General features: G+C 34.6%; 1 protein-coding gene across 8 annotated transcripts in view; it reads left to right on the top strand.

The window, feature by feature from the left end:
- The window catches only part of KIDINS220 (kinase D interacting substrate 220), a 95,634-nt gene that overhangs the window by 47,589 nt on the left and 30,910 nt on the right, over nucleotides 1-17,135 (top strand). For all 8 annotated transcript variants that reach the window (XM_045776000.2, XM_045776003.2, XM_045776004.2 and 5 more), the window contains exon 22: nucleotides 3,771-3,933. In XM_045776000.2, the coding sequence (XP_045631956.2) occupies nucleotides 3,771-3,933 (163 nt within the window). The remainder of the gene's footprint in view (nucleotides 1-3,770; nucleotides 3,934-17,135) is intronic.

Here is a 17,135-nt window from a genome sequence, read left to right on the forward strand (position 1 = left end):
GTGTTGGCTTAAATGAATACACATAACAAAATATACTATCTTAACCATATTTAAGGGTACAGTTTGGCGGTATTAAATGCATTCACACTGTTGTGCAGCCACCACCACCATCCATCCCCATAATTCTTTTCATCTTGTAAAACTGAAACTGTACTTGTTATTAATAACTCCCCCTTCTTCCCTCCCTCAGCACTTTGCAACCACTTTTCTACTTTCTGTCTCTATAGAATATTACTACGCTAAGTACCTCATATAAGTGGAGTCATATTGTATTTATCTTTTTGTGACTGGCTTATTTCACTTAACATAATGTCTTTCAAGGTTCATCATTTATAGCATGTAGACTGTCCTTCCTTTTAAAGAGTGAATAGTAGTCCATTGTATGTCTATACCACATTTTGGCTTACCCATTCATCTGTTGACGGACATGTGGGTTGCTTCCATGTTTTAGCTATTGTGAATAATGCTGCTATGAACACGAGTATATCTTAATATTTTCTAAGACCATGCTTTCAGTTCTTTTGGATATATACTCAGAAATGGAATTGCTGGGTCACATGGTATTTCTATTTTTAATTTTTTGAGAAACCTTAATTCTGTTTTCCATGGCTGCACCATTTTACCTTCCCACCAACAATGCACAAAGGTTCCAATTTCTCTACATCCTTGCCAAAACTTGTTCCTTACTATTTTTTTGATAGTAGCCATCCTAGTAGGTGAGAGGTAGTATCTTATTGTAGATTGGCTTTGCATTTCCCTAATGGTTAGTGATGTTGAACATCTTTTCATATGCTTATTAGGCATTCCTGTATCTTCTCTGGAGAAATATTTATTCAAGTCCTTTGTTCATTTTTGGATTGGGTTGTTTGGATTTTTTATTGTTGAGTTTTAGAAGTTCTCTGTATACTGTAGATATTAATCCCTTATCGGATACATGATTTGCAAATATTTTCTCCCATTCTGTGGGTTGCATTTTTACTTTATGGATAGTGCCTTTTGGTGTACAAAATTTTAAAATTTTCATGAAGTTCAGTTTGTTTTTTGTTGTTGTTTGTGTGCCTTTGGTGTCTTATGGAAGAAAGTACTGCCAAATCCAATGCTGAGAAGTTTTTGTCCTATGTTTTCTTCTAAATGTTTTATTATTTTAAGTTACATTTAGGTAACTTGATCCATTTTGAGTTAATTTTTATATATGGTGTTAGGTAGGGATACAACGTCATTCTTTAGCAAGTGGATCTCTAGTTTCCCCAGCACCATTTATTGAAAAGACTGTCCTTTCCCCATCTAATGGTCTTGGCACCCTTGTCAAAAATCATTTGACCATATACTGAGGATTTATTTCTGGGCTCTCAATGCTATTCTGTTGATCTATATGCCTGTGTTTATGCCAGTCTGTACTGTTTTGATTTCTGTAGCTTTGTAGTCAGTTTTGAAATAAGGAAGTGTGAGTCTTCCGGTTTTGTTCTTCTTTTTCAGGATTGTTTTGGATATTCAGTGTCACATGAGATTCCATATGAATTTTAGGATGGGTTTTTCTGTTTCTGCAAAACTTGTCATTGGGAATTTTGACAGAGATTTCATTGAATCTTAAGATGACTTAAATGTCAATATTGAGTCTTCCAATCCATGAACATGGATGTCTTAACTAACTTATAATTTAAAATGTTGAAATTCAGGGGTACCTGGGTGGGTCAGTCAGTTAGGTGTCTGCCTTCGGCTCAGGTCACGATCCCAGCGTCCTGGGATCGAGCCCCAAGTCAGGCTTCCTGCTTGGCAGGGAGTCTGCAGCTCCCTTCCCCGCTCTTGCGCTCTTACTCGCACTCTCTCTCTCTCGCTCTCAAATAAATTTAAAAAATCTTTTAAAAAAAGTTGAAATTCAGATTTTATATGCTGCTGTTGTTTTAGTTTTCAAATGATATTTTAAATAAAAATATTGACAATAAAATCGAAGATTATTGCCCCGTGACTGAATTCCATGCATAGAATTCTGCTCTTCACCATGTTAATGCTTATGTATAAATATAATGTGTGTAAGTATGTTTGTTTGCATGATATTGAATGGTACTTTGTAATATTGACTAGTGTTAACACTGTTACGATAGTTACACTAGAATTTGCTTTTAGACTAAGGTTGGGGTGCATGCTATGAACTAAATTGCAAGTGAGGTTGTATCTAATATATGTACAATATTTTTGGTAATTAAATCCTTCTAAGGTGTCAAACTTTATTAAATTGATTATGTTCTACAATGAAAATGTTCTAGCATATTACCAATATCTTTGTACGTATTTGACAAATATATGGTGGTGTCTAGATATGCCAGATATCAGTCTGGGTATTGTGGAGATAAGCAGTAAACAAGATAAAGTTCTTGTCCTATTGGTAAAGACAGAAAGATATAAAGTCATGTAACAATAAGTACCACAAAAACCTCATCTACCCTTACCATTTAGTGTTGGAATGCCCCTGGTGCAGTCATTGTTTCCTTCCTTTTCGATCTGAACCAGCCTCTTTGGTGATCTCATTTAGTCCCAAAGGGTTACATACCATCTACATGCAAAAGATTCTCAGATGAATATCTTCAGCTTTGTTGCTTTCCAGTTGCCTACTTGGTATCTCGTGGGGTCTAATAGATGTCTGATACATACCAGGTCCAAAACTGAACTTGTGATCCTCTGTCCCAAACTTAATCCACTCATGGTCTCCTATTTCAGTTAATCCAACTCTTTTTCCAGTTCCTTGGGCAAAAAACCCTTGATATCTTTTTTTCATATACCGCCTCCCATCTGTAGTACATTCTTTAGTTCTGTTTTCAGACTATATCCTGAATCTGACCACTTTTCATGATTTGTAACATACTACCCTTACCCTTTGCATCATTTTGTCTCATCTGTATTAATTATAGCAGTAGCCTGACATCTCTCTGCTCCAACTTTTTCCTCTATGGTCTATTCTCCATGTGGCAGCTACAGTGACCTTTTAATATAGAAGCCAATCATGTTATTTCTCTGCTCAGAACTCTATTATGTTCCCATTTTGCTGAAGATAAAAATCTGAAATTCTTAGAGTTTCTTAAAAGGCCCTTTTTGATGTCTCTCTCTTTACTTCTCTCCCTATCTCTGACCTCATCTTCTACTACTCTCCTCTTCCATCCCTTACTGCCCAAGGGCTTCTGCTTCTGCCTGTAATGATCTTTCTTTGAAGAGATGCATAATGGGCTTTCTCATCTCCTTTTTAGTCTTTGCTTAAATGTCAGCTTTTCAACGGGACCTTCCTTTGTTATCTTATATAAAATTAAATTACACTTCCTTCTTTGACACTCCTTGCTTTATTAATTTACTCCATAGAACTAATCACCTTCTAATGCACTATATCATTTACTTACCGACTTAGATAGTACTTTAAAGGATGGGGTCCATCATGGGTGCATTGATGTTCTGCTGTCTGATTGTGGGCAGTGTTGAGACTGTCTGACACGTAGGTCAGAAAGATTTTTGCCTGCATGTACATGGTCAAAGCAGTGTATAACACTAGTGGCAAATGACACAAAAAATTACTTTAGAATTAAACAGAATTGTGTTTAATCCCTAGAATTTTTCCAGTACAGCTCTTTGGATTATAGAAGCCATATAAATAGTAGGTTTGAATTTGTAGTGTAAATTAAGTTGCAGCTGTTAAATATTTAAATTATTTGTCAATATGCTGAATGTTTTGCTTAGTATAATATTACACATCTATTAATTTTAGAATATTTTTATATTTTTTAAAGGACGATTACTGAGAGCCAATCAGATTAGTTTGAATTGGGACAGGCTTGCTAGCTGGATCAACCTTACTGAGCAGTGGCCGTACCGAACTTCATGGCTCATATTATATTTGGAAGAGACTGAAGGTATTCCAGATCAAATGACATTAAAAACCATCTATGAAAGGTACTTTGACCTCTTGATATTTAACTTTTATCTTAGATTGAGTTGACTTTTCAGAAAAAAGTTAATGCAAATAAAGCAAAATGAATACAAAAGAATATGCATAAAATGTATACTTCTGGATTCAGCTAACCATTCTTATTAATTCCATTATAATTTTGGAGTTGTATGAGCACAGGTAAATATCTCATGTAAAATTTACAGCTTTAGTTGGATATAGTCTTCCCTTTTCAGGGTAACTTACATGGTAAAAAAAAAAAAAAAGTTTAATAGCCCGATTAGTTTTGTGTATTTATACATGCAAAAGGCAAATCTTGAAATGTTATTACTTTTTCCGTTTTATTTTTTTATTCTAAGTGTCTTCATTGAATATTAAGGAGGTTAAATTTTATAAATCATTAGTGCAGATATTTTCAGTTTTGTATCTGGAGGGTTTTTGGAACAATATAAGCTGGAAAACATTCTTTGCATTAAACAGTAAAGGAATTTATTGTTCCTTTAAGGTCAGTCATTTGAAGTACTTATAAATTTTTCTTCTGATAAGAAATTCATTAGATTTTTTTCTTGAAAGACATGCAGTTAAGGTTCAGTGAAATGTCAAGTATATAAAGTTTTTTTTTTTTTTTAAAGATTTTATTTATTCGACAGAGATAGAGACAGCCAGCGAGAGAGGGAACACAAGCAGGGGGAGTGGGAGAGGAAGAAGCAGGCTCATAGCGGAAGAGCCTGACGTGGGGCTCGATGCCATAACGCCGGGATCACGCCCTGAGCCGAAGGCAGATGCTTAACCTCTGTGCCACCCAGGCGCCCCAAGTATATAAAGTTTTAAGAGTTGACAATTTTTTTATCAAATTCACAAATGAAATTATAATCCTTTTTGTTTGCCAGAATACTTAATACCTTTGAAGTGTTCAGTGCTGCTCTAAATAAACTATCTCATAGAAAAAAGATAGTACCAAGAAATTATACAATTTTATAAAACTTGGTATAACTGAAACAATTATTTTTACATATAAATGAAATGCTAACTCTAACAAAGCATTTAGTGTATAGTTCATATATTGAAACTTCTAAGATTACAAAAATTTTTTCTTAAAGTACTGTCAGCATACAGTTTTCCTTATTTTTCAATCCCCATATTTTTTAATGATTTTATTTACTTTAGAGAGAGAGAGAAAGGGAGAGTGGGGGAGGGGAGAGGGAGAGGAATCTCAAGCAGACTCCATGCTGAGCACGGAGCCCAATGTGGGACTCGATCTCATGACCCTGAGATCATGACCTGAGCTGAAATCAAGAGTCGGTTGCTTAACCAACTGGACCACCTTGGTGTCCCTCCCCATTTTTCATGTATGTATCTTATTTAGGTAGGTAAATAACTAGCTTTAGAATTATAGAGAATGGCATAGTAATAGTCTACAGATATGAACTCTTCTTGGTTTTGCTGTTTAATTTATACTAAAGTTGTTTAAACTGTGGGCTGTATCAAATAGGTGCTCCAGTGGATGGCGGTGATACGTAATTAGCACATGCTGTAGAGAAGTGGCACTGACTTGCATCTGCTCTTTGATATTTTAGAAATTATCTTTTTCTTATAAAATACACAATTGGTTTTTCTCTTGGTTGTGTAGAAAATATTGTTTTATTTCATGAATAAGTTTTACATCATAATACATGTATTGTATAGTTATGAATGTTTGCTAGATGAGCACAGTTATTACTAAACAGTTAAAATTTAACTTTTTAAATGTTTTAACTTCTGAATTATAATTCATACCAATATGAGATTTATTTTTCACATGGTGTGGTTTTTACACAAAGTGCTAATTAGCATGGACACGTAGTCCTTTGGCATTTTTACTTATCCTTGAGAAATTATTATTTGTGTGTAAATAAAAATGTGTCTGAGAAAAGACTAAGCCTTCATTTAGGAACTATAAATGGGATTCTTAGAGTGTGTCTGAATTAGTATTGTTCCTAGAGTAATACATTTGGCTTCAGGAAAATTGAAATCGTGGCAACGGGAGAGCTGCTAGTCTCACAGGGGTCCTCATTTAAGGAGGAGGGATTGCTCACCATTAGTGTTTTCTCCTTTTGGCATGTGTATCTCTAGCCTTTCTTTCCTAAGCACCAGGTTCTCTGCCAGGTGCCTTAGTTCTCTTGAAGCCTTAGAAAGCTCGGCGATTAGAACAGTTCCATGTTATTAACAAGGAAGATTGTGGTTCAGAAAGTTTAGGTCACTTCCCAAAGTCACTTAGCTCTTAAGTAGTAGAGCTCTTTCCATCCAGGTCTCTCAGAATCCATAAACTACTTAAGTACCTGTCACTGTAACACTTTGTTTTAAACACCTTTTATTCTCACAATCTATGAAGCAGTAAGTGTTATTATTCTTATTTTACACATGAGAAAATCGAAGCCCAGAGAAGGTGAGTCACTTCCTGAATGTCTCACAGCCGCTAAGTGGTGGAGCTGCGTCCCTGGCTCCAGAGTTCACGTGCAGAGGGTGCGGCCTCTCACAGCGCCATAGTGTCATCTAAATTTCTTAAGCTGTAGCCTTGTCCGCAATACTTAAGACACTGAAAGTTTATGATGAAAATGAAGTGTCTGAAGTTTTTACATTTCTATTTTCTCCATTTCTTTCTGGAATATTATGAGATAATAATACTCTATTTAAGATATAAGCTGTTTAATATAAATTGTCTTATTTACTCTAATGCAACTAACCTATTAAGCAGGCATTGCTATATTATTTTTTCTACAATTTTTCTTTGCCTTTGTAAAAACATCAGCTTTCCCTATTTAAAATAACCTATTAGTTATTATGTTTTTCAGTTTTCCTTCCCTCTCCCCACCCCTTGACCTTTAACAGAGTAAATATAGTCCATGTCAGTCTGTGGTTTTGGTACAGAAGAGGACTGAGGTCAGACTCTTTACCTTCCTTTAGTTGAGAATATTGCTTAGAAGTACACCCTGTCTCAGGATTACAGAGACACTGATCAACTTTTTTTATTTCAACTTTGTGCTTGAAGCCCCAGGCGCTGGGCCCTCCACCTGTTCTTTGAAGAAGGTGGGAAGTGGTGAAAGTCTGAGTCCCCAGGAGACAGAAGCAGGAGAGTTATGAAAATGAATAAAAGGTTTTTAAAGTCCTCAAAAAAATTCATATTTTAGTTCAATCCAACAAAAATGTATTATGTGTTTACTATTTGTGTGTCGTGCTGGTGGATGCTGGAGATACAGTAGTGAACAAGCACATGTCTGTTTACTTTCAATCCAGCGATCCTGCTTGCAGAAATTTGCTCTGAATATACACCTCCACAAATACTAAACCATGCAACTTAAGCGTACATGTATAGGAACATTGGTTAAATAAACTTCAGCATATCTACCCTAATATTTTGTAACTATAGAAAAGAATGAGAAAAACTCTGATTGATACGGAGGAATTTCCAGGATATATTAAGTGGAAATAGCAAAGTGTGAACAAGTGTACAACATCATAGTGTTTATATAAGAAAGAAGGAGGAATAAGAACACTTATAAAATAGATAGGTATTCTTTTTTTGTAAAAATAGAAAACAAACTTCTAGGAAGGGTAAACCAGAACCTGGTGAGAATGCTTGCCTGTCGTGGATGCAGAGATGGGAGATGAGGCATCTGTGCACATGTTCATGTGGTTGGACGCGCAGTCATAGTCCAACATAAAGAGGATGGAAAAAAGCAAATTCTGTTACTGAATACAAACAGAAAAAAATGATCCTAACTGTAAATGAAATTGATAACATAACCACATAGAGAAAATAATTAATTCAATCAACTTTGAGCTTAGTACTCCGACTCTTTATTCTTAGTAGAATATATCCTGAGGACGAAATTAACTGCAAAGAAATCTTGAGCTTGTTGTTGGTAATAGGATTGCAGTTATACTTTTGAAATCATTTTGATCGTATTATAGGGTAGAGTAAATGAATAAATAAATAGATTTTTGGGGAACTAGTATTTTTCCCTTGGGAGAAAGAAGGTAAAGATATTGAATAATAATTATTTGTTGCTTTTCTCACATTTTACTTAAGGACATAGTTAAACTAAGTGCATCCAAGAACTGTACTTCTTAGTAAACTCATGATTTTACTAACCTTTACACATGTGCTACATGTAGTTGAGAATCATTATGTATATATACACATAGCTTTATTGAAAGCTTAAAAAAAAAAAAACAGGGTTTGGTTTCATGGTGGCAGAGTGAGTCACAAACCACAGTTGATTGGTTGATTGGTTGATTCTGATGTCAGTATCAGTACCTCTAAAAAGTATGAAGCAAATGGATGCAGAAGGGGCAGCACTCATTAGTGTGTTAACTGAAATCTACAAATTGCCAGGAAGTCAAGTTAGCCACTTCAGATCCTACAGGAAGGAAATAAAATGGACAGTCCATCAAGGAGGTCAGGTATGATTAGAATCTGCAACTCTTGGGTTAGTAAATTATTCAGGTGTAATCACATAGATTTTAAAAAATCACAGTGTCCCATTTATTTGCAGAGAATTTCTTACTCCTGCATGTTGTTAAACTAGATAGAAGATGCTGAGCATGTTTGTGTGAAATAGAGCTTTTAACTTACTGTTTTACCCAACTTTAAATTAGAAATTTAAAATTTAAAACTTTAAATTAGAAATTTAAAATTTAAAACTTTAAATTACTTTAAATTAGAAAGTACTAGTTTTGGAGTTTTCTGTTTAATCTTTGCTGGGATAGTGGCAGGAAGACGAAAGATACAAAAGGTTGAGGGGTAATTTGATCTCATTTTAGATACTATCATTTGAACATAGCATGTTTTCCTAAAATCTTGCCTCTTCTTTTCTTGAAGAAACCAAGATGAGTAGGGGATAGAGACCCATGGCTTCCCTTGATTTTTGTTTATCCATTCTAGTCAATTTTCTTCACTCAATGTGTGTTTAGTGTGAGTTTTTACCCTGGGCCCAGGGTTATATGGTTGTCCTTTATGCTTTCCAGTGTTGCAGGGCTGGCCCAGGAGGTAGGGTGATAGAGGGACAAATATAACAAGTATATTATGCCCTTGAGGGACTTACATGTTTTTTAATTAAAATTGTTTTCCATTTGAAAATAATTTCAAACTTACAAAATTTGCAAGAATAAGAACATTACAGAGAACCCTATGTGCCCTTTATTCAGTTCATCTGCAGTTAAGGTTCTGTCTCAGTTGCATTAGAGGGTAACTTTCATACAGCATATCTTTTGTCCATGAACACTAGAGTGTTGAGGAACTTACATTCAGACTGAAGGTAAAACATACACACTTGAAATAATCAGAGGAAAGTAAAAGTGTGTTTTTTTGATGATGAAAAACAAGTTTCATCAGCATTGGGCTGAAACACTGCTTTCTGGATGGTAAACACTTCTCAGGCTGAAACTACTATTCTTTGCTGATAGAAAATTGCTTGACTGTCAAACTGTATGACTTCCTAATATTCAAGGAAATGTTCAAAATTTTGCATTTTTAATGAATCAAAATTATCTTACAAAACAGAATATATCATCTAAGCTTAAAGACAGTGGTAATTTTTTCACCTCATTTATGAAATAGAACATTTGCCAAATAAATGTTATTGATAGAGTATTTTTCATCATATTAATAAAAATAACTTGGAGTGAAGTTTTGTAGGGGGAATATTTTATTTTGTTCAAGTAAATATAGAATATTCTATATCGGAGATATAATGAGATAATCAGAACTTTGTTTTGCCATTAAATTAATCCATTATTTTAGACGTCAGCACTTGCTGGGCCTGCCATCCATTAATGGCTTGGAATCACGGGGATTTTTAGATTTTTTTTAAAGATTTTATTTATTTATTTATTTGAGAGAGCAAGAGCATGAGCAGGGTAAAGGGCAGAGGGAGAAGCAGACTCCCCGCTGAGCAGGGAGCCCGATGTGGGCCTTGATCCCAGGACTCCAGGATCATGACATGAGCTGAATGCAGACACTTTGAGCCACCCAGGTGCCTGTAGATTGTTTTGTTGTTGTTGTTGTTGTTGTTTTTGAGAAAAAAGTGTGATTTATATGCCTACAAATACTTATAAAGAATATTTTATAGCTAGTCTAAGGAAGAGAGAAAAAGACAATATAATAGGATTCTTCAAGTATTCATTAAGAAATTGACTTAATAATTGGATTTAAGATGCTTTGGAATGAAAAACTATTGGAAGGCAATTTGATCAGCATATTGAAAGAACATATATTGGAATATGTTAGAATAATTTAGATGACGGTTTCTAGTTAACCACAGTTGAGTTCTTTGATTCCTTTGCTTGTCATTTGAATAATAAAAAGTTTTATTTACAGCAGACAAAAGCAGCAGTATATAATTGATATTCATTTATTTTATTAAAGAAATCTGATTTGATAAAAACAATCAGAAAATAGTATTTTTAACGCTAGTAGTAAAATTTATTTTTTAATCCATAAAAAGCCTCATTTATTTTTATAGCAACTTGATGACACATCTGCTTGCTTTATTCAGCTGAAAAAGAAAATGTTGGTTCTTGGTGTTTGGTAAAATTGCTTTGTTAAATTATTTTCTAAATTGTTCAACTTTTAACAAATGACATTTGATACTAACACTGGAAAGCAATTTCAGCTAATTAAGTAGATCCCTCTATAAACCATTGGAACATTAAGATGACATACTGTTCATTCAAGATTATTTTAATTGGTACAATTATTGTAATTTTCTTGCAATTATGTGTTGAGCTAAAAGCTTTTGTCTAGATCATTTGAGGGGTTTTTTTTGTTAACATACATTTAGTAAGAAGAAAGGGAGTAAAATAAAAACTATAGATAAAGATTTTCTGTCTACTTTTTATTACAACGTTTTAGACAACCATTTAAATATTTTAGTATAAAACTTTACTTCTGGTATTTTTCTGTAAGCATTTTAAGCAACGATAGAGGTTTCTAAAAGATGAATTTAAGGAGTTTTCATGAAGATGATGTTTTAAATTTCTGTTTTGACACTACTCAAGCAGTCATTTAATCAGAATGATATGGTCAGAATAGTTTTGTGATAAGGATAATGCCATACTTTATTTTGATTATTTAAAACAATTGAGTAAGTTTTGAGAGGGCCTTAGAATGGTAACCATGTTCCACTTCACCGAAATAGCTGTTTGCTGAATAGGCACTATAGACATCTAACTTGTAACATTTATGCTCAATTCAGTATCTTCAAATTTTTCAAGTAGTGGTATTTCTGTACTTGACATTTTTCATAATAAAACCTCATGTCTTATGATGTTCTTACTTGATATTTAGCCAAAATTTTCCTAAGTTTAATTTGCTCATTTCTAGTTATCTCATGCCTCCCTTAGCTCTCATTGACCTCCTTCCTTTTTCCTTCATATTCTGGGCGATTATTTGTTGCCCCTCCCCCCATCATGTGACCCAGATTATAAACAGGTTTATTTCTGTTGCATGTGGATTTAAGTCATGAATTTCAATAGCATGAAAAGCTGGATACTAGCTAGTTTAGATTTGTGAAGATGTCTCATCTCCTTTGTAGTACAAAGTATATCGTTTGTACTAAGGATATTTCACCTAATTTAGATTTTGAGACACTAGAAATACTTATGCCAAACACTGTTTCATGCATGTTGTTTTGGTGCTTTTTATACGTAGTTTAGAATCTTAATGAAATTTTTATCTTTCTGATATGATGTGACTTCTCTGTATGTGTTGGTGTTATCACCATTCAATATTTATTAAATTACTGTCTTGTATATAATTATTGTTTCCATCTTTTTCCCCAAAACACTTTCCCTTAATATATATAATGTAAATACTATATTTAGGGTAGTTCTTTTAGGGTAGTTCTTGTTGAGAAGGGACAAGTAGAGCAAAGACTTGAAGAAAGTGAGAGAACTAGCCAAGCAGATATCTAGGGAAAGCATTTCTAGGCAGAGGGAACAGTACGGACAAAGGTCCTAAGACCAGAGAGTACCTGGAATGTACCAGTAATAGCAACAACAAGGGACTTGATGTGGCTAGAGAGGACTCATTAAGGGGGAGGAGGTAGGTGAGGTCAGGGAGGATGGGACATGGAGGATCATTGTGAAGGTTTTGGCTTTTTATCCTGAGTAAAAAAGAGGTCTGTTGCAGGGTCTTGAAAAAATTGTATCCATACCCTGTATGCTCTAAGGTGCCTAGTATTTGGTTGCATAAGTGTAACTTGGCCTGAGTTAGGGAATTCTGTTGACATAAGGGAGCATATTTTGAGAATCCTGTGCTGGTAAGGGAATAGGAGTGAATCTTGGTGGGAAAATCAGGGTAAATGAAAAGTGGTGCAGAAAGTAGCTGGGGATCTCACAGTAAAGATGAAATGAATGGTAGAGAATGGCCCATAGAGATACATGTGAAAAAGCTAAGAAATGAACAATAGCCTCTATAGTCTTGTTGCAGTGTACTGAAGAAAACTAGTTATTCTAAACATCTAATAATTTATATGACTAATTTCCCTGTATGTCTTTCCTGTTGTAATAGTTTCTTGTTTTTTAAGATCATTTTATTCTTTATTTTCTAGTAAAATGTTGGATTTAGAAGCCTACTTTTTCAGTCATTTTTTAAGTTGCCTTCTTTCCCTTAGACTTGCCAGCTGCATGGCTTGTCCCCTAGTCCCCACATTTAAAGCCCCAGTTGAGAGTGAATGAAAGGTGGTTTCCGTTGCATTGACTGGTAGGTGTAGAGAGTAACTAATGGATTCCTTGTAGAGTAATATTGAATTTGATTTATGAGTACTATAAGATGGAAATGATAGTCATTGTGTGTCAACTTGGGTTCTAAGGATAAAGAGAAATAATTGGTCAAAATTTGATATATAGGAATTAGGTTTATCTAGAGTTCCAAAAAGTGCTACTAGCCCTGGTCTCCAGCCCATTCTCATGCCTTCTCCTTGCCTTTTTTTTTTTTTTTTAAAGAAGCTTTTGTGACCAGGCATACCCCCCCATTCTCCAAGATTTTACTAGATATGTTCATTAGATACTGGTATTTTCCTTCATAGTGCTTATCATAATTACCGTTCTTTAAATATTTGCATTGCTCTTTCTTTAATATTTGTTTCCTGAACTAGACTATTAACTCTGTGGACTGTAACTTCCTTAAACCTTGCTGAATTCCTCGCTTCTAGACATTTTTGGTATAGAGTAGGCCGTGGTGATTATTTCTGAAACAGTAAAGAAATACGATGATGACATTTGGATTGAGGAAAGCATGGATTGGGGGAAGGTGGTGAATGAGAAGCCACATTTTATCTTGAGAATACTATTCATACAGACACCTGTTCTTTGGTTCTAAATGTGAGTAAAATGTTTCCTTGTTATTATACCAGTGTAGCCCTGGGTCAGGCGCTTAGTAAGTTCTCAACACACACAATTGAATGGTGATTACATATTTCAGTTAACACCTACTAGTTTCCACCTTTTGTTGGGTGATACTAAAATCAAAGCAATGTTTTCATAGACATTTCCCTGAACTCTGAGTTCAGCTACATTTCTAACTTTCTAATTAAGTTTTCTTGCATTTATAATCCTTTTATGAATGCCATGGTTTGGAATTGCTTCATATTGGCACATTTTTAGACAGGTCCTTCCCACTTCAGGTCCTACTTACAGGCTGATGTTAGTATTGTTTAAAAAGGCTTTATGAGGGGCGCCTGGGTGGCAGGGGCGCCTGAGTGGCACAGCGGTTAAGCGTCTGCCTTCGGCTCAGGGCGTGATCCCGGCGTTACGGGATCGAGCCCCACGTCAGGCTCCTTCACTATGAGCCTGCTTCTTCCTCTCCCACTCCCCCTGCTTGTGTTCCCTCTCTCGATGGCTGTCTCTATCTCTGTCAAATAAATAAATAAAAAATCTTTAAAAAAAAAAAAGGCTTTATGAATTAGCTGGACTCCATTTTTGTCATGCTAAACATTTTCATTGGGTTCATTCATTAAGCAAATATTTACAGAATCTGTTATGTCCTGGGTACATGCTAATAAAAGTACTAGTTAATATTACTCAAGCCCTCAATATATGTCACACATTGGATTAAGCACTTTACATAGATAATTTTATTTAATACCAACTCTGGGAGGCAAAGAGTGGCAGTTACCTAAGATCACACAACTATGACTGTTGGACCTTCCCCAGACCTATTTCTGGAAGCCAGGTGATGGTCTTTCACTACACAATGAGGCAGTAGGTCTGAGACATTAGAAATACAGAACTATACTAATTAATTATTTCCAGGTATATTTTATTCATTTTGCAAATATTTAGAATTATTTATTATAGTCAAAGGGAATGTTATTATGTATCAATGGGCAGATAGAATTTTTTCCAGAGAATTGAATATCTTCTCTATTAAAAAAATGCAAACTTCTTACCAAGTTATGTAAAACCTCAAATAAATGCTTTATTCAGTTCTTATTGTGTCTACTAACTGCAGTAGGTTTTGTAGGGAATGCTTAAAAAAATCAGTTGTGATATTTGGCACTTAAACAGCTGGTACGTCTGTTTAATTTTATACCATTTTTACATGCACTAAGTGGCTATAATTTTTTTTAGGTAGCTTTTCAATAACTTTTATTTGCTTTAAATAGGATAAAATTGATTTTTAAATTATTTTCTCATTTAAACTCATGATGCCATGTTCAGTAATTTTATGGTAATATAGAATAAAGAAAGAATTTTAAATATTCCAAAGTTGTGTGTTTCTAACTCCAACATGAAAAATTGAAATGTATTAGCTAAGGTTATTTGAAAACACAGAAATAGAAAAATTAATTTCTCTAAAGTATATGTTTTAATATGTGAAACAAAAAATATTACCTGTGAAAGTATAGTTTTATAATACAGTAAGAGTATTTTGCACGTTTACATTAAAAAAAACCCAACTCTGATTATTGAAAAATTCAAATTTGCCACCAACCTATATTTATATATATTTAGAGTCTATATATGGAGAAAGCATCTATATATATATATATATACACACACATATATGTTCTCTCTATATGTAGATTCTATAGAGAGAGAGAGACTTTCAGAGATCAGGTTTTTACCTGAAATTATTTTCTTCAGCAGAGGTTTATGATTTCAGAATTTCAAATCAAAATATTCTTAAGACTCCTTGAAATGTGAGAATAAACAACAAAAATGCCAAATAATTGAAACACTGTGGTAAGGGGAGATGCTGTTGTAAAGCCAAGCTACAAGCGGCTTTTGTTAGCAATACCCGGGAAGTCCACAAGATGGAAGTATTTCATTAGAGACATTATTAGCATGTTCAGCTAAGAAATAAGATCTAATGCATTTTGCTTTTCCTTTTCCGTAGCAGAAAAACAAGGAAACACACTGAGTTTATGAATATTTTAAACTTTAAAGTTTAATTTCCATTCCTGTTTTTTTAATGGCTTCACGGACATTCATTAGTACTGAGAGAATCATGATCATAGGCAAATGAATGGTTATCTGATCATATGGCACAGTTTTTATTAAGTTAAATAGTACCTTTGCCTCCTAAAATGCTTTTAAGTTAGCTTTTGGGAAAAGGGTGGACATGAAAAAGAGGAGTGCTTAAAATTGATCTGCTTAAAAATTTGTATTTGGATGAAAAAATATTAAATTCTAATCATTGTAGGTCTTGGGTTCTATACTTATTAAACATTAAATCTCCAGCACAGCTTGTCTAATAAAGGTTTTGCTTTAATCTGAGGCATATTCATAGGCAGGCTTTGATTTCAGAGCCTCCATTCTCTATACCTGCTTTTCAGAGTTTGATTGCAAAACATTTGCTTCCTCTATATGGTTAATAGAACAGTTTTTTAAAATTTCTAAAAGGAAACAATAACAAGTATCTCTTACTTCTTGATAGCACCTCACAATACTATTAGTGTTCCTCTGACAGCTATGAAACTTGGATCTCATTTACTTTAATCAGAATATTTTTTAATACATCATGGTACAAACTCGATATAAAAAGTGGTCTTTGGGGCATCTGGGTGGCTCAGTTGGTTAAGCGTCTGCCTTCGGCTTGGCTCAGGTCATGATCCCAGGGTCCTAGAATTGAGCCCTGCCTTGTCAGGCTCTCTGCTCAGCAGGGAGCCTGCCTGCCTTTCTGCCTACTTGTGCTCACTGTCTCTCTCTCTCTCTCTCTCTGTCAAATAAATGAATAAAATCTTTAAAAAGCAAAACAAAAAACAATGGTCTTTACTTTTTTATGATAGATGCTATTTTTATATTGAGTCAGTTGTGAATTATTTTGCCTCTCTTAACCTCTTTGCTGCAGTCTTCTCTTATTACTCTACCTTGAAACTGTTATTTTACCATCTGAACTGTTATTATCGGATCACTTGCGTGGTAGCAGCTGGGTAGGCATCATGCTTTAGTACATTGTTTTTCAGGGGTTTTCCCCCTAGTGGAAACTTTTTTGCAAATCAAATCTTATGCACAATCCTAGTAAATAAAGCAGAATGAATATAAATTCATTGATTCAAATTATAACATTTCCTAATAAATTCAGTTAGTAAGGAAAATGAACTATGCTGAAAAATATTAAAATTGAAACGTGGATGATCCTTGCAATCTCACATTGGTTTAAACCTCTCTTGGTTTCTCTACATAGTTTTGGTAATGTAATATCAAGAATATTGTAAATCCTGGGGCACGTGGGTGGCTCAGTGTTTAAGCGTCTGCCTTTGGCTCAGGTCATGATCCCAGGGTCCTAGGATCAAGCTCCACATCGGGCTCCCTGCTCAGCAGGGGCCTGCTTCTCCCTCTGCCCTCCTTCTGCTTATGTGCGTTCTCTCTCTCTCTAATAAATAAAATTAGAAAAAAAAATTCTAAATCCTAAGTAGATACAAGTGTTACCGTTTTTTAAACCTGCTTTGCTGTGGCAGGATGTTTTCAATTAATTTGGCTTCATAGGTCAATCACCAGTATTATAGTTGCTCACACACTTCTTGGTTGAAGTGTGCGCTGGGTGCTGCTTCTCTGACAAGGTCCTATCACCTGGGTCATGTTGTGAATTAACATGGTGATTGTCTGTTTATTACACTCTGCACTCAGGCACATAGGGTAGAGTAGTGCACTTGCTTGCCTAATTTTATGAACAGAAACCTGGATTTAAAAAATCAAAGATTTAAATATGTACCTGAAGATG

This window comes from Ursus americanus, chromosome 7, assembly GCF_024610735.1.
Source record: "Ursus americanus isolate L20-20 chromosome 7, mUrsAme1.1.p, whole genome shotgun sequence".
NCBI classification, from domain to species: domain Eukaryota; kingdom Metazoa; phylum Chordata; class Mammalia; order Carnivora; family Ursidae; genus Ursus; species Ursus americanus.